This window comes from Bos javanicus, chromosome 3 (assembly GCF_032452875.1).
Source record: "Bos javanicus breed banteng chromosome 3, ARS-OSU_banteng_1.0, whole genome shotgun sequence".
NCBI lineage: Eukaryota > Metazoa > Chordata > Mammalia > Artiodactyla > Bovidae > Bos > Bos javanicus.
This window is the reverse complement of record NC_083870.1, coordinates 59,005,490-59,023,392: the sequence shown is the minus strand read 5'-3', so window position 1 is coordinate 59,023,392 and position 17,903 is coordinate 59,005,490. Positions and strand designations below refer to the sequence as shown.

At 40.3% G+C, this 17,903-nt stretch overlaps 1 protein-coding gene across 1 annotated transcript; it reads right to left on the bottom strand.

Annotated features, from left to right (window-relative positions):
* Window positions 1-4,217: 4,217 nt before the first annotated feature.
* BCL10 (BCL10 immune signaling adaptor) lies at window positions 4,218-13,763 on the bottom strand. Its single transcript, XM_061411399.1, has 3 exons — window positions 13,416-13,763; window positions 7,522-7,810; window positions 4,218-5,589 (listed from the first exon to the last, which is right to left on the bottom strand). The coding sequence occupies exons 1-3, from the start codon at window positions 13,470-13,472 to the stop codon at window positions 5,243-5,245; spliced, it is 693 nt and encodes a 230-aa protein (XP_061267383.1). The 5' UTR covers window positions 13,473-13,763; the 3' UTR covers window positions 4,218-5,242.
* Window positions 13,764-17,903: the final 4,140 nt, after the last annotated feature.

The following is a 17,903-nucleotide window of genomic DNA, read 5'->3' as shown; positions in this document are numbered from 1 at the left end:
GGTAAGGGAGTTAGAGAAGGTGAGGTTCAGAAAAAGAATGAGACCTGCACTTTACAGGTACAGATCACCTTTAATGAGGCGAGAAGGGGCAGCAGTCAGATTAGTGAGCTGCAGCACTAACCCAAGAAAAGAGTAAGTGTATATAGAGGCATATATGTGGAAATCTACTGTCTTAAGGGGGCCTGTTCTTCTCCAAGGTTGTTCGGAGTAGTTATCTCTTAAAAGACTGGGGCAAGGAATTCTGGAGATCGGCCAGAGGCTGGGACCAGCTGGGAGCTGGGTGTAATCAGCCTTAAGGTCCATTTTTTTCCTTCGGGTGAGAGAGTTCTTTATTTGGCATAGGATGGTGGGGAGGACCCAGAGAAGAGTTTTAACTCCGGGCTATTTTGAGCCGTGTAACTTTCCTTCACTTCCCAACCCAGGAATCGAACAGGGGTTTCCTGCATTGCAGGCAGATTCTTTACCAGTTAAGTAAGCTACCTGGGAAGCCTATACTAGTCTCTAATACACCTTTTATTTCAGTATAGTAAAAAGAAAGAAGAAAATTCAAACTTCTCACAATGGTTTATAAATCCTTCCATATCTGCTCCTCACTATCTTACTTGATAGTGAAATCTTACTTTTCAATCCAGGCTTCTGAATTCCCTACTCATCCCTCTTACAATCCTGCCTGTACTGTCCTCACTAGCTTATTCTTGCCTCAGGCCTTCTGCACTCGATGTTCAGTCCAGTTCAGTTGCTCAGCCGTGTCCGACTCAGCGACCCCATGAACTGCAGCACACCATGCCTCCCTGTCCATCACCAACTCCTGGACTTCACCCAAGCCCATGTCCACTGAGTCGGTGATGCCATCCAACCATCTCATCCTCTGTTGTCCCCTTCTCTTCCTGCCCTCAATCTTTCCCAGCATCAGGGTCTTTTCAAATGAGTCAGCTCTTGACATCAGGTGGCCAAAGTATTAGAGTTTCAGCTTCATCATCAGTCCTTCCAAGGAACACCCGGGACTGATCTCCTTTAGGAGGGACTGGTTGGATCTCCTTGCAGTCCAAGGGACTCTCAAGAGTCTTCTCCAACACCACAGTTCAAAAGCATCAATTCTTCAGCACTCAGTTTTCTTTATAGTCCAACTCTCAGATCCATACATGACCGCTGGAAAAACCATAGCCTTGACCTTTGTTGACAAAGTAATGTCTCTGCTTTTGAATATGCTGTCTAGGTTGGTCATAACTTTCCTTCCAAGGAGTAAGCGTCTTTTAATTTCATGGCTGCAATCACCTTCTGCAGCAATCTTGAAGCCCAGAAAAATAAAGTCAGCCAGTTTCCCCATCTATTTCCCATGAAGTGATGGGACCAGATGCCATGATCTTAGCTTTCTCAATGTTGAGCTTTAAGCCAACTTTTTCACTCTCTTCTTCCACTTTGATCAGGAGGCTCTTTAGTTCTTCTTCACTTTCTGCCATAAGGGTGGTGTCATCTGCATACCTGAGGTTATTGATATTTCTCCCGGCAATCTTGATTCCAGCTTGTGCTTCTTCCAGCCCAGTGTTTCTCATGATGTACTCTGCATATAAGTTAAATAAGCAGGGTGACAATATACAGCCTTGACGTACTCCTTTTCCTATTTGGAACCAGTCTGTTCCATGTCCAGTTCTAACTGTTGCTTCCTGATGTGCATACAGGTTTCTCAAGAGGCAGGTCAGGTGGTCTGGTATTCCCATCTCTTTCAGAATTTTCCAGTTTATTGTGATCCACACAGTTTGCCTAAACTTCTCTCTAGAACTTCACACAGCTGGCCCCTTCCTTCTTATGATTTAGGCTCAGCTCAAATGTTGCCTGCTTTGAGAGGAGTTCCCTCATGCTGTTATACTCTGGCCCAAGTTACTTTTTAGCTCATACACGCCCTATTTTGTATCTGGGGCAGCTAGAATTATCTGAGTTTGCTTCTTTATTTTCTGTGTCCTCCAACTAGAATACGAGTTCTCTATGAGAACACAGAGTTGGTCTGTTTTGTTTATTGCTGTTATGTGCAGTACTTAGAATGATAGGTACCAATAAATACTGAATTAATCAATGAAAAAATACAGTTTCCACTTTTACCTGCCATCTGAGAAATGATAACGAGAGCTACAGCAAAAACTAACAAACTAACAAAATTATGCAAAGCAATTATATTCCAATGAAAAAATAGCAAATAAAAATAGAAAAAAAATTTTTTTAAAAAGAGCATGGAGTTATAGAAAGAACACTGACCTTAAAGTCAAACAGTCCTAGATTTCAATTCTAAAGAGATTGTTTCTCTGTTCAAAAAAAAGTAACAATAAAGCCTTCCTTGCAGGGTTGGTATTAGCACTGAAAACAGTAACACACATGTGGAAACACCAAGCCACCAGTATTTGGCACCCAGTAAGACTGTGGTTTCCAAACATTCTTGCACATTGGAATCACCTAGAAATTTTGACAAACTTCTGATGACTGTCTTTCACAATCCAAACATTCTGACATTCTCATTTAATTGGCAATGGGGTGTAGCCTGGCACTGGGATCTTTAAAAGCTCTTTAGGTGATTCTAAAATGGGCAGCAAAGTTTGAGAACCACCATAGGACAACTGTCTGATAATTAAGTACAATGTCAAGTTCAGAGTGAGGACTTTAGGAGCAGCGCTAAAATTACTCACAAATTGTGCTTAAATTTAGCTCTCCTTTCAGAAAACCCTCCTAAGAGTACATTTAACAATTAAAGATTGATTTGCTCCTCGGTTAGCTATAGCTATTTTTTCCCCAATAATCATTGTATAACTAAATATTGATTGTACTACTATATGATTCATCAAACAATATTTTATGTAATTATTAAGTATATATATTTTAAAACATTTTTAATATTGAAAGGAAAGCTATGACAAACCTAGAGAGTGTATTAAAAAGTAGAGACATAACTTTGCTTACAAAGGTCTGTATAGTCAAAGCTGGGGTTTTCCCAGTAGTCATGTACAGATATGAGACTTGGACCATAAAGAAAGCTGAGCACCAAAGAATTGATGCTTTCAAATTGTGGTGCTGGAGAAGACTCTTTTTATTAAGAGTCCCTTGGATAGCAGGGAGATCAAACCAGTCAAAGCTAAAGGAAATCAACCCTGAATATTCACTGGAAGGACTGATGATAAAGCTGAAGCTCCAATACTTTGGCCACCTGATGTGAAGAGAGAATTCACTGGAAAAATTCCTGATGCTGGAAAAGATTGAAGGCAAAAGGAGAAGGGGGCAGCAGAGGATGAGATGGTTAGGTATCATCACTGACTCAATGAGCATTAATGTGAGGAAACTCCAGGAGATAGTGAAGGACAGAGGAGCCTGGTGTGGGTCTCAGAGTCAGACATGACTTAGCGACGGAACATAACAATATAGGAAACAGGGGACAGGGGTGGGTATATGGGAACTCTACTTTCTGCTCAAGTTTTCCATAAGCCTAGGACTGCTCTAGAAAATAAATTCTCAATTTTTAAAATAATTTTAAAAAGTGAACTCAAAGGTGTATTTTTTTATATTAAGTGATAATGTATCTGTGAACTTTTTCATTGCTGCATTAATCAACCCAATAACCAGTTGCACTCTATCATGTCAGACTACCATTCAAATTTACATTTTTGGCAACGGCTGGTTTTCAGTGTTTAAAGGAAAAAAACTGACTTCATAGGATTCAGAAAACCCAAAAGCCTAAATTTGAAAACCCAAAAACCTTAATTTTATTGCCTACATAGTTAGTCAACAGTCTGAAAGAAAGTATTAATATAAATATAGGTGCTACAGCATATCTAAATTAAGATCTTTGATTCCAAGTAAATCTTAAACTTAAAAAAAAAGTAACTGCGTATCAAATTTTATTTTAATAAATGAAAAGCCTACTTCTGCTTTTTAAAAAGATTTCTTCAAACATAATGTCACTATTTTTTTTTTCAACTGCCAATATCTTATTATGCTATCCTGGAGGTGAAACATGTTTCTCTAAAATCCTTGGAAAATGTTTATACTATAAAAATCCCCCAGTCTTTAAAAAAATTTAAAAGCCAATATGCCAGTCTTCTTCATGATTGATAACTTCATCAGTCCATTCAGAAATGAACTTCATCTCACAACTTGAAGTAATATTTCCTATAAAAATTGGTACATATAAAAATAGTTCTAGGTATTTCGTATTGAAAAAATTGAAACTTCCAAAATACAGCACTACAACTTAAAAATGTTTATTTTCAATAGCATATTTCCATCTCTGCTTTTTCCAAGTAATGGAAATATATATGAGACAGGTGTCTGGAAATAGATAATTATAATTTAATGAAAACAATGAAAGCAGATTTATAAATTTATAAAATAAGTCATACTTTGTCATAGAACAAATGACCTGCTTGTTCCAAATAGTATTAAAAATAGAATGTAATATACACACACAAAAACCATTTTGTCCTAATTATTTCAATTGTACAGTGGTCCTCATTAAAAGGGAACAAAAAATACAGAAAAAAGTATTTTAAAAAATCTCATCAAATTATATGTAATAACTGAAGTTTATGCCAAGATTTTTCTTTAGGAATAAAAATGATAAAGCAAAGAATGTCACAATTTTAAGGAAGTAGTATTTATTAGTAAAATTAGTAAGACATGTATTTTGGCAAATTGATACCTTAGCTGGCTCAAACTCCATTAGCTATCCCTCTGAATCAAAAGGGGACTTTGTAAGTGTCTGGAAGCCAACTAAGTGGGGAAAAGATTTTTTTCTGTCTGCTGGCAGTTTTCCCAGTAGTGATAGGCTTTATTACCAAATGGAAACAGCTTAATTCTGAAAATGTACTGCTGAATGGTTGGAAAGGACTATTAGACTGTGAAACTTATTAGCGCAAACTCACAAGGAAGAAACATTCAGTCTAACATTCTATTCTCAAATAGAGAAATGTTGTCTATTAAAGTTAGTCTTAACACATGAAGAGAGTGAAAACACTAAATCTCAAACTTTTGAAATTTGAAAATACTGAAAAGTACATGATCAACATTGAATATGATCAACACTTACTTTAGCTCTCTAAAAATATGCTTCTTTTATTCTAGAAAATTCTATTTACAAAGTATGTTTATGTTGCATTTTATAAAACATGTATGAATATTAGTAAGTCATTGTAGCAATTTTATGATTCATATCCTTTCCAATATTTTTTGTCATCATTAAAAAAAAGTAAAAGGCAGTAAACTGTCATTGCCGCAAAACAGCACGTGATCGTAAGGGAAGAAACATCTCACTAGAGTTTCCTTCTTCTTCTAATTGCAGCTCTGGAGGCAAAGGAGGAGCCCCAGGGTCCCCAGGTCTCGGAAGTGTAGTTGAAGAGAAGGTGGGATTTTCAGTTCTGCCTACTTCTAGAACAGGCAAATTCAGAGAAGAATCGGTAGAAAAAAACGGGGCCGTGCTGGATTCTCCTTCTGGGTGATACATGATGGTGGATGCTCTCAGTTTCTCAGAGAAATTACTCTCATCCGAATTTGATCTAGAGAGGTTATTTGTGGCTCCATCAGGAAAAGGCTCACAGCTGCTACATTTCAGTCCTACAATACAATTATTCAGATATAAATAAGAAGTAACTAGGAAATGTGAATCCACACCCATCTTGGAACTTTTTAAAGATTATACAAATTTTAAACAGCAGTTTATAAATTGTCATAATCCATTTCACATTTTATCTGCTCCTGACAATCCTGAAGTATACTGCTATTTACATTTTTGAGACAAGTGAATAATCTCAAGGAAGCTAAATAACATGCTAAAATTCACATTTAATTTCTGTACTTATACTTAACCATTGAAGGACCTGAAAAAATAAAGTAGCTCCTAAAATTATTCATAGAATAAGAAATAGCTTTTACAACTAAAAAATATTTTTAGGCATTCTAGTATACACACACACAAAACTTTACCCAATAAAAATAAAGTTAAAACTGGATATATCCTAAAATTCTATAAGTTAAGTACTTTCAATTCCTGAATCATGGAGTATTAGAAGTGGAAGGGATTCTGGAGGGCATCCGGAATAGCCTCTCACTGTGAGAGACACTAGGAGAAGACTGAGGCCCAGAACATTGAAGTCATGCCCAACACTCCAGGATTACTTCATGCTAAGGTGACACCTAGAACCCAAGTCTCCTCTTCACATCACACAAAAAATGTTCTGATTCTCAACCTACCATTTTACTTAAAGAGCAGTGGTTGTTCTGAACAAAAAATTCTGTCATATCCAAAGGATATAGTCAACAATTAGCCTCATGGTGGAAATAAATAAAATGCATTTATCTTTCTGTTAGGCTTAGCAAATATTCAACCCAACTGTGTACAGGCACAGAAAAGTTTCTGAGTTGACAGATTTTGTATAACACCTGCAAAGTCTGTAAAGCACATCTGTATGTCATTTTTTTCCATTAGTTTTTCAACCTCACAATACAGTCAGCATTTCTGTCCCATGGAAGAGAAACTATTTTCTTAAATATGTTTCAAGGGGAAACTTCACATGTGTTCCAGCCTCAGACTTATAGACTGAGTTCTGTAAGGTAAAGTTAAATTACTTGTTTCTGTTTCCCTAGTGCTTAAGAGAGCTGGAATAGAGCTGTTATCACACTCACATTTATCTTAAGTGCTATGTAGAGAGAGACGGGGGAAAAAATGGGGGACTTGGGGGAGAGGGGAATTTGAATTGTGCAGACAATTCTATATAGCATTCCAATCAGTGAGTGTGTGCTCCAGGGTGAGGGTGAAACAAGGGGTAAGTTTGCTCCTCCCTTAATCAATATCAGTTTCATGCCTCTCTCATCTCGCCAGACTGAGTGTGATTCTAGTGTTTAAAGTCACATATAATTTATACAACATGATTCTTATCAACATAGGCCAACTATTTTATTGTATGATCAACTGGTAGAATAAAAACCACCAGAATTTATCAAAGGTAAAATGCTTTACCTATACACTGTTCTTTATTTATGATCTGCATTTTCAGGGGTTACTTTTTAACAGATTGATCTTGCATTCTATTAACTTTAGAAACAAACTCCTGTGTTTCTATGAAATACTGCGATTTCATTATGAAATTGTTTTCTATAAATATAGGGTTGCTGCTGCTGCTGCTGCTAAGTCGCTTCAGTCGTGTCCAACTCTGTGCGACCCCATAGACGGCAGCCCATCAGGCTGCCCCATCCCTGGGATTCTCCAGGCAAGAACACTGGAGTGGGTTGCCATTGCATTCTCCGAAATGTAGTGTTAATGAACAGAAATACAGAACACTGAGCGATACTTCACTTTTCCAATGTAATGAACTCAAATAAGGTTAAAAAAATGCAAATCAAATGTAATGCTGAAGCTTGAACTTTTTTTTTTTTTTGAACTTTTTAAATAAAAGCAAAAATGGTCATTTCTGGGTTTTCTGTTCTGCATTCTACTTACAAAAGCATTGTTACATTTAAATGAACTCTTGGATACCTAAGATATCTTACCTTTCAGATGCTCTAGTTTTATATTCCTAAGTTTCAGCACTTCATCTGTAATCTTCTGTATTAGGAAGTTCTGTGTTTTTTCTCGTCGAATAGATTCGACCAGGGTATCCAGTCCTTTGGGGTTTTCTTGTAAGTAGTCTAACAGTTTTCCAGCCCTTTTTCTACTTGACGTTCGGCAAGAAATTTCTTCAGTGTCTTCTCTACTGAGTATTTTTTTTGCTCGTAGATGATCAAAGTGTCTCTCAGCTATGATTTTTTCACACAGGTATACACGCAAATTTTCTAAAGCCTGAAAGAAATAAAATATGGCTTAATGTAACACCTAAGTCATACAGGCAACTGATGGTAAGTTAGGAATCTGACTGGTAAGAGAAAACATCCTGAAGTCAGGAAGCTCAGCCCTACTAAAGGCCTGCTATTAAGATGAGTGAGCAGGGTTTCCCTGGTGGCTCAGTGGTAAAGAATCTGCCTGTTAATACAGGAGACACAGGTTTGATCCCTGGTCCGGGAGGATTCCACAATCTGTGAAGCAACTAAGCCCGTGCATCACAACTCTTGAGCCTGTGCTCCAGAGCCTGGGAGCCACAACTGCTGAGCCATGTGCTGCAACTCCAGAGCCCACGCTCCCTAACAAGAGAAGCTACCACAATGAGAAGTCTGTGCACCACAACTACAGAGTAGCCCCCACCTGGGGCAACATGAAAAAAGCCTGTGCAACAATGAAGACCCAGCACAAAAATAAATAAATAAAAAATTATATACACTAAAAAAAAGATGAAGGAGGAAAGAGATAGGTGGTCTCCGAATAGATATTCCTCACTGCTTCCGTCCCGCTCTGATCTCATCTCCACAACTATAAGCCAAGATCAAACTACTGTGAGGAGGGGGCCAGTCTCTTTTAGGGATCTTGGGTCTGTGGAAATGAGAGGTATGCTGAGGGCCTTCAGAGGTAAAGATGAGAGCAGAGGTTACTGGACGTTTTCGTTTCCATTTAGTAAGGAATCTATGATTAATCAGGGCCAGAGAGGATAACTTAGGGAGAGGGCTCGTGGTTTATAACTTTCTTGTTATTAACTTTGCATCTTTCTAGAGTAAAACCCCAAAAGAGAGAGAGAGAAAGAAAAAGAGCCTAAACTAAAGGGGAACATAATGTGTCTGTCTTTGGAGTCAGTTGGCAAGATGATAATCTAACTCAGTCTTGGGAGGTAGAAAGGTATGGGAGGAAAGAAACAGTGGATGTTGAAAAAAAAAAACTAAAGAAATAAAGAAAAAGAAATCACATAAACAGGCCTACACCTGACAAGGGCTTCCCAGGTGGCACTTGTGGTAAAGAACTCGCCTGCCAATGCAGACCTAAGAGACACGGGTTTGATCCCTGGGTTTGGGAATATCTCCTGGAGGAGGGCATGGCAACTCACTCCAGTATTCTTGCCTGGAGAATCCCATGGACAGAGGAGCCTGGAGGGCTACAGTCCATAGGGTCTCAAAGAGTCAGAAAAGACTAAAGCAACTTAGCACGCATGCACACCTGACAAGTGTCTGCTGCTGCTGCTGCTAAGTCGCTTCAGTCGTGGCCGACTCTGTGTGACCCCATAGGCGGCAGCCCACCAGGCTCCCCCGTCCCTGGGATTCTCCAGGCAAGAACACTGGAGTGGGTTGCCATTTCCTTCTCCATGACAAGTGCCTAGTGAGGCTTAATTAGCCAAAAATCGATCTGGGTATCCATAAATGGTATTAATAATTTGATGTGAGCAGCTGTATTACATAGCTCCTTCATTTACTAGATATGCGATCTTGGGTAACTTAACTCCTTTGGACCTCAGTTTCCTCATCTGAGTGTAATGAGATGTGTAATATTAACATATGTAAAGTACTTGGAAAAGTGCTTGGTACATGTAAGTGATAAGTAAATGTTAGTGATGATGCCAATGATGACTAATTTGATTCGCACTGACAAAGATGAACTAAAGGCAATGGAAAATCTTTACTCCAGTATATGGTGGCAGAAAAGTAGCTTAGGTGAAGGGGTTCCTAGAGTTCTCAGTCCACTAAATTCCCACATTTATTTATTCGCACAAGACACATTTCACATATCTAAATGCCTAATATGCCAAGTGCTGACAGTGGATATGCAAAGATGAACAAGACTTAAATTCTGCATGCGAAGGGCACATAGTCCAGTTGAAGAATACATTATTAACTCAAGTTAGTAATTGTGAGATAATGGAATATGACCCAGAAAAAAAAAAAAAAAGATATAGGTCAAGTAGTGGAGAAGCATAGAAGAGGCAACTTATTCTGCCTCTAGGACCTGGGAAATTTACAGAGGCCACACCTGAGCAAGAGGCATGAAAGGTATGTAGTAGGGGAAATTATATTTCCCTGTAGCCAAAACCTCATCAAAGGCTTATAAACAAGAAGCCATAAGAAAAGTTTTACAGAGGGCTGGGGGAAGCAAAAATTGGGGTCAAACGGGACTAGTTAGACGACTGCTGCCGTATCTTACATATATTATGCTGAGTGCATGAATTTCAGCTGACAGGATGAGGAGAGAGAAAAACAGATTTAAAAGATGAACTTCTTGGAAAACCTCATGTTTCATTTCTACCTATGTTGTTGATCCCTAAATTTCGCTATGTGATGCAGACTTTCTCCCTAGACATCCCAATGGTACTTGAACTTCAACATTCCAAAACCAAATTTATCTTCTATCCTTTTCCTCTGACACTGTAAACTCACTTGGGAGTACCACCATCTATTCAACAAGCTATAAACCTTCAACCCATCCTTGACTTTTCTGTTTCCACCCACCTGACACATTCGATCACCCACCCACCAAATCTTGCTGATATTCATCTTCCTCAGCGCATACATTCAAATCATCACCAAGTCTTACCACTACTATTTAAAAAAATGTCTGGAATTCTCCTATTCCATCCATATCCACTATCTGTACCCTGATCCAAATCACCATCATCTCTCACCTCTATAAAGTCCAAGAATCTCCTCACTAGTTGCCCTCTTCTCACTTTTGCTCACCCCAGTCCATACATTAGGCAGAGGAAATTCTTCAATAAGTCTCTATTACACTTGGGAAGAAAATTCCACTTTACTACCATCTATAAGACCCTTTATAATCTGGCCCTAGCCTACCATCCTAACTTCACCTCAAGGCACTCAACAGCTTGCCTGCATTAGATCCACTGCAAATTCTATTCTGTCTGGAATGTTCTTCCCCAGTTCTGTCATATCCTTCAGGAATCAGTTTAAATATAACCTTCCCTGAACATCCTATCTCAAGTAATTTCTCCTCTTATCCTGTTATTGTCTCAGCACCTGTTCCTCTCCTTCACAGTACTTACCATAATTTGAAATTATACATTTGTTTTCAACCCTAAGAACTCACATGTTAAAAGCAATCAAGAACCAGGTACATTTTGTTCAACTCTGTATATCCTACACTTAGCAGAGTGCCGAGTAGATAATGTTTCGGATGAATGTAAAATTCATCATTATTTTGTGATTCGCAATTATCATTTTACATGTTTTCTCCTGCCCCAAGAAGCTGAGCTATTCTCAAACTAGAATTTTTCTTCGTTTTTAATTTTTAAACTGTTAGAATCAATGGCAGTATCAGCCTCACAATAGTGTGTAGTCCATATTTATGAAACTGAACTAAATTCAAAGATGAGAGAAACAACTAGATGAGGTACACACGGAGAAGTGATACAGTAAAGAAGTGGTAGCCTGAAAAAAAAAGAAAGAAATGGGAGTTTCCACGTGGATAAGTCCTCTATATCTGCAGATTCTGCACCCTCGGATTCAACCAAGAATGTATCAAAAATATTTGGGAAAAAAAAAATTTCCAGAAGTTTCAAAAAGCAAAACTTGAATTTGCTGTGTGGGTCAACTGTTTACATAGCATTTACATTATACTAGGTATTATAAGTAATCTAGAGATGATTCAGAGTATATGGGCAGATGTATGAATGTTACATGCAAATATTACACCATTTTATAAAAGGGACTTAGGTATCCATGAATTTGGTATCAGCAGTCAATCCTCCATGGATACAGAAGGAGAACTGTACACTAGTCACCAAGACAGAGAATATAGTAGAAACAGCAACTGGCTTTGGGGGAGGGATGATAAAAAATTCAATTTTAGACAAAGTGAGGAGTCTGAAGGATATAAAAGTGGATTTCCAGTAGATATTTAGAAATAAGCACTTAGAGATGAGAAGGAAGGAAGTCCAAATATGTGAATGATAATTTTAAGATAAGGTCACAAACCACTTTGAAAATATCATGAACAAAATTTCTAAGAAAAAAATGTGCCCATACTATTTTTCACAGATGTCCTGAAACCTGTTCATGATTCCCCAAGGTTATGAATTTCCGATACAGCTGTAAATTTAAGTCATGGAGATGGAAAGTATCAATGAACAGATGGGAAAAAATAAAGGCCTGGAAGCCTCCCTTCACATCTGTACAGGTTTTCTATGTATAGGTTTTTTATGTACATGTTTTCTATCTTTTCATTTGAACCTCTCACTACCTGTCTTATCAACTATAAAATGGGAAAGACAATGACCTGCCTTAGAGGTTGTTGGGAACACTGTCAACTGTGTGACACAGCAGGCGTAGCTCTTGAAGTTCATGTTTTTACTGGCACAAATCTTGAATAACACAACACTCTTTTGTTCTTTAGTAGTTATCAATATCCCAGTCTTAACTAGAATATAAAGCAGGGGTGACTTTTTTTTTTGTATCTTCCCAGGCCTAAGAACAGTACTTTCCATAAAACAAGTGCTCCACAACTATCTGTTGAAGGAGGAAACTAAGGCACACGTCCCAGTCATAACCAGTTTCCTTCTGCTAATTCATTATCAGAATTGCTCACAGTAATTCTGTAATTACTCACTGTAATTATGAGTACAGCACAATAAACCTTACAGGTGAGGGAAAAGCAAACATTTAAAACGCTGTTGTTCTGTCTAGTTCACAAAGATGATTTTGTGTAAGTACTGCAGTGGTAAGCCAGAACACAGTTCATGTTCTTGTTGTTTTTAATTTGAATACAATGTGTTTTGATGGTTCTCTGAGAAGTCTCATGTGGCAAAACAAGTTACTAAAAGCAAAGGAAAAGAGAAACAGGTCAGACCTCAATAAAGTCATTCTCTACGAATAAATACTAAGCTCTGTGCACTTCAGCATCCAAGGAGAAGAGCATAATTTAGCTACCGAGTATCTCCAACGTTTACCTGTACATTAATTCTCGACTTCTTGTATTCTCCCCCCACCCCCACCCCACTCCTTCAATTTAAATACGTGGGTGTTTCCTTAGTAGGGGAATTCCAGGTAGTGCTTTCAGCTGTCGAGCTTCCCCCAACCCCTTTTGCAAAAGTTTCACGTATTTGCTCCGCTGCTTGGGATGCTTTATCTGGTCCAGCTTTTGCTCCAGGTCGAGCCAGCAGCCAAGGCAGTCTGACTCAAGGATGAACTTGAGTCGTCGATCCCTAGCAACGCCACTCCAAAGCGCATCTGGGGTGAAATCACCAGGGGATGAGTGAAGAGTGGGCAAGAAGCTGACTGTGAAGAAACGCTCCACTAAACAAGGTTTCAGAAACCCAAGCCCTGCTTTTATTGATTTAAAACGTGGATTAACAGGTCAGCGGGGGGCAGGTCACTTCCACCAAGGTTCCTCGCATGCAAGGCTCGTCGCGGTCCTGCGGTTCTTGGACGTTCCGCTTCTCAGACCCCGGACTCCTCCTCCAATTCCGACTCGGACTACGGCGCTTTCCGAGTTTCCGCTTTCCTCGCCCGCAGTACTGCAGCCAGCCCCCGCCCGCCCCTAGCCCGCGACGGCACCTGGGCAGGGTTGTGCTACTCACGTCCTTCTTCACTTCAGTCAGGTCCTCCTCGGTGAGGGACGGCGCGGTGGGCTCCATGGCGGAGGCGGGAGATGGCGCTTCTTCCGGGTCCAGGAGCTCCGGCTGCGCCGCCCCGCCCAGGCTGCGGGCTTCGGCCTTCGAATGAAGGGGCAGAAGGGAGGCGGAGAGGGTCGGGAAGGAAAGGGCTGCCCCGTCGAGGACCGATGGACTAGTAAGTCAAACTGTGGCGCCTCCGGCAGAGCCGAGGGCGCAACAGACCTCCTTGTCCAAAAGCGGAGACCGGAGCCCGGGATCCTTCTCTCTCCGGGAGGCCCAGGAGCAGGCACCGCCCCTCGGGGGGCCACCGGGAGAGCCCGCCCAGTCTCTACAGCAGCCAATCAGAGCCAGCCTGCGGGACACCCTTGTCCCCGCCCCCTGCCGGAGCCTTTCAGGAGTGGCTCCGCCCACAGCCTCCTGAGCGTCAGCGTGTGGCAGTCGGGTGGCCTCCCCGAAGGGAATCGTTTCCGTGGGTGGGGTGCGTAGCTGCTCTGCCTTCCTGCGGTCGCCGCCTGCGTAGACAGTTCACAGGTGGAGTCGGGTCTCTGCTTGTCTGTACTTTATGGTTCCTCCCCTTTTCCCAGACCCTATCCAACGATTTTCTGTTGCTGCTTGCTCACTCGTTTTAAAACTATTTGTCAGACACTGACATGCGTGCGTACACATACACGAGACGCGTGTACACAGCCTATCAACAGTATTAAATTTATGAAAGAGAAAAACCGCCTACAGTCCCAACACTTTAACACTTAATTTAACGTCTGCAATCTTTTTGGTCACTTTATTATCAACCTGTTTCCTCATTTATTCATCCGTATAATGAAGATTTGTCTACTTCATACCTTTCACAGGGCCTCTGTGAAAATTAAATGACGTGGTATCTGTAAGATTCTTACAGGTATTGGGCACACAGCACACACCCAATTTATCATTATCTTACACTACTAAAACATGTATTGAGTCCTTACTAATATGTTGTAGGTATCTTATTCTGTAACCATTCTACCGTTATACTGGGGAGCCTGATGAACAAATCACTATTCTCAGAATGGTATTCCAGCTACTGACAGAGGTGTATATACCCAGTAAAAATCTGGGTGGATGAAAAGCTCAAAACAGAGTCCTGCACACAAGAGGGTTGTCTGGACAACATGCTAAGTAAACTAGAAATAAAGTAGATGGTACTTGAAGCTAGAGGGTAGGTAAAAATGATAAGAGGACCAAAAACAAACTTTGAAGCCCAACAATTAAGGGAAGAGGAAGGAAAGGAATCAGAAAAGAATAACATTGCCAAAGCCACACCAAGCTATATTTGATCACAACACAGGGGTTCTATTTTTAACATTAACATTATGTCACATCTTTTTCCATATTGATACATAGTATTTTTTCTGATTGCTTAATCGTCCATCTGCTTGATATAATCCAATTTACTAAACCATTTGTTCTTTCATTTCTCAAACATTTACTGAATGTTAGCTATGTGCCAAAGACTGATTGCTCTAGGTGCTGGGGAAACAGCTGTGAACGAAATAGATAACAATTCCTTTCCTCCTGGAGTTTAAATTCTAGTGTATGTTTGTTTGGTGCAAGGCAGACAGATGTTTGAAAAACATTGTGTAAATTATTTATTATGTTAGAAGATAATGAATGCTAAGAGAAAATGTAAGACAGGGCAATAGGATGAGGGTGTCTAGAGCAGTAAAATTTTAAATCAGCTGGTTAATGAAGACCTTACTGAGAAAGGGAGATTGGAATTGCTACTTCAAGGAATTGAGGGAATGAACCATGTAGACATATGGAGAAAGAATACAATGAGAAGAGGAAACAGTCGATGAAGAGGATCCAGTGTGACCGGGGAGGGGATAAGGTCCTTGTGTACCACTGTAAAAGTTTACTTTGACTTTTCTCTGAGTCATATGGGCATACTCTGAGTCAGACGGGAAGCCACTGGAGGGTTCTGCACAGAGGAGTGACATGATCCGATTTACAATTTGAAAAAGGAACACTTTCACTGTTGCCTTGAGGGACAGGAAGATGGGAGAGAGGAGACCAGATAGGGAGCTATCACCATCATCTGGCCCAGAAGATGGTGGTTCTGAATGGCGCTGGTAGCAGCAAAGGTGGTGAGAACATTTTGAAGCGGGGAAGTGATTTCATTTCCTTTTCAAAGAATCACTCTGGTGGCTGAGTAGAGAATAAATAATAGATGTATAGGGTGGATGCAGAGAGATCAGCTGGAAGCTACCAGAGTGATCCCAGCAAAGATAAGAGTGGTGTCACCAGGCTGGGAGCAGTGGTAAGTTCTTCCCCATGGTGACCTCAAGTGAGTGAAGTCGCTCAGTCGTGTCCGACTCTTTGCGACCCCTTGGACTGTAGCCTACCAGCCTCCTCCGTCCATGGGATTTTCCAGGCAAGAGTACTGGAGCGGGTTGCCATTTCCTTCTGCAGGGGATCTTCCCAACCCAGGGATTGAACCTGGGTCTCCCACATTATAGGCAGGCACTTTTACTGTCTGAGCGGCCAGGGGAGTCCTAATACGTGAACAATACATGAACCATGAACTTCTAGATGTTCAAGCTGGTTTTAGAAAAGGCAGAGGAACCAGAGATCAAATTGCCAACATACGCTGGATCATGGAAAAAGCAAGAGAGTTCCAGAAAAACATCTATTTCTGCTTTATTGGCTATGCCAAAGCCTTTGACTGTGTGGATCATAATAAACTGTGGAAAATTCTGAAAGAGGTGGGAATACGAGACCACCTGACCTGCCTCTTGAGAAATCTGTATGCAGGTCCTCAAGTTATTCTTAATTTTTCATTATTATAACAAATTTGTCCCTAAATTTTTTATCCACATATTCCCCAGGCCTTTTTTCATTTGAATTATCATTTCTTTTGCATAAGTTCTCAGGAGCAGGAGTACAGAGCCTAGTGAAATGACTATTTTCTGTCTTTTCATGCATATTTCCACAGGTCCTCTCCAAGGGATTGGTCCATCCGTGTATGGCAATAAACCATAACTGCTCTGCTGATGAAAGAGGGGACTCAGAACCTATCAAAGCAAAGGGATTTGAACGAGGCTGATTTGCTACACACATTTTCATAGGGTATTATCATTATGAGGTTGCTGTTCTTTTAAGATTTATTTATTTATTTAGGATTTTTGGCTGTGGACTTTTTTTTTTTTGACTGGGTCTTTGTTGCTGTGCACGGGCTTTCTCTAGCTGTGGTGAGCAGTGGCTATCCTCTAGTTGTGCTCGGGCTTCTTAGTGCAGTGGAGCATGGGCTTCAGTACTTTTGGAATACAGACTTAGTTGCCCTGTGGTATGTGGAATCTTCCGGGACCAGGGATCGAACTCATGTCCCCTGCCTCGACAAGTGGATTCTTAACCACTGAACCACCATGGAAATCTGAGGTTGCTGTTCTTTTGTTCTTTTTTAAACAAAATACTTCAAACACACCAAATTATAAAAAATAGCATTACAAACACCCTACATTCATTACCAAGATTTAACAAGTAGGATATTTCAGTGCATTTGCTTCTGTTATGTTTTTTTATTGCCAAATATTAGTGGCAGACTAATATTTGATTAGTTGCTGATTCTTGAGCCTTCTTTATGACCCTTACTATGCATCTGACTCTTTCCTTGTTGTTGACTACCATTTCACTTCTGACACCTCCAGCCTTCTTCCTTATTTATTCCCTTTTTCGTTTATTCAGCTAAAATGTTGTCAGAATGGAAGTCATAAAATGAGGATAAGGGGTTGGGTGGGCCTGAATGAGGAAGCCAAAAGGTTGATATTTTGTTTTTAAGGCCATATCGCAATGTTCCCAAGTCACATAGTCTATGTCAGAGCAGCCACATCTGAATGTCATGTGCCTGGTCACAGAGCTAGTTCACATCAGGCCTTGCAATTCCCGTGCCTGCTTACATTCAAGTGCATCATCCTTCTTTCATAAACAAATTACTTCCCCTTTCTCTGCTCTATTACAGGAAGAGACATAATGAGGATAGGGCACAGATTCAAGAAAATCACCCTGCCTATTCTCGACTCTGCAATACTTCTACCTTTTCCCCACCCCCTCCATCCTCACCTTGACCTCTAGACTCACCATCTGCCTCTTTTTATGAAATACAAGGCATCTGATAAATGGACTATGAAGGATACAGTCAGGGAATGACAAACATAAGACAGTATATCAGAGTGGTTAAAAATGAAGATGTTTGGCGTCTGATGGACTTAGGGTATTAGTTTCTTAGGGCTGCCTTGATAAATTACCGTACATGGGGTATAAAACAACAGAAATGTATTCTCTTGCATTTAGAGGTTAGAAACCCAAAACTGGTAGAGCCATCACAGCTCCCTCTGAAGGCCCTAGGGAAGATTAACTTTGTACCTCTCCCTAGTGTCTGGTGGCTGCTGTGGCAATCCTTGGCCTTTCTTGGCT

What these genes read in the sequence shown, in the direction of transcription:
- BCL10 (XM_061411399.1), bottom strand. Translation starts at nt 13,472, where the DNA reads ATGGAGCCCACCGCGCCGTCCCTCACCGAGGAGGACCTGACTGAAGTG. An exon ending in TGACTGAAGTGAAGAAGGAC is followed by an intron (nt 7,811 to 13,415) that starts GTGAGTAGCACA and finishes TATTTCTTTCAG; the next exon opens with GCTTTAGAAAATTTGCGTGT. An exon ending in AAAACTAGAGCATCTGAAAG is followed by an intron (nt 5,590 to 7,521) that starts GTAAGATATCTT and finishes ATTGTATTGTAG; the next exon opens with GACTGAAATGTAGCAGCTGT.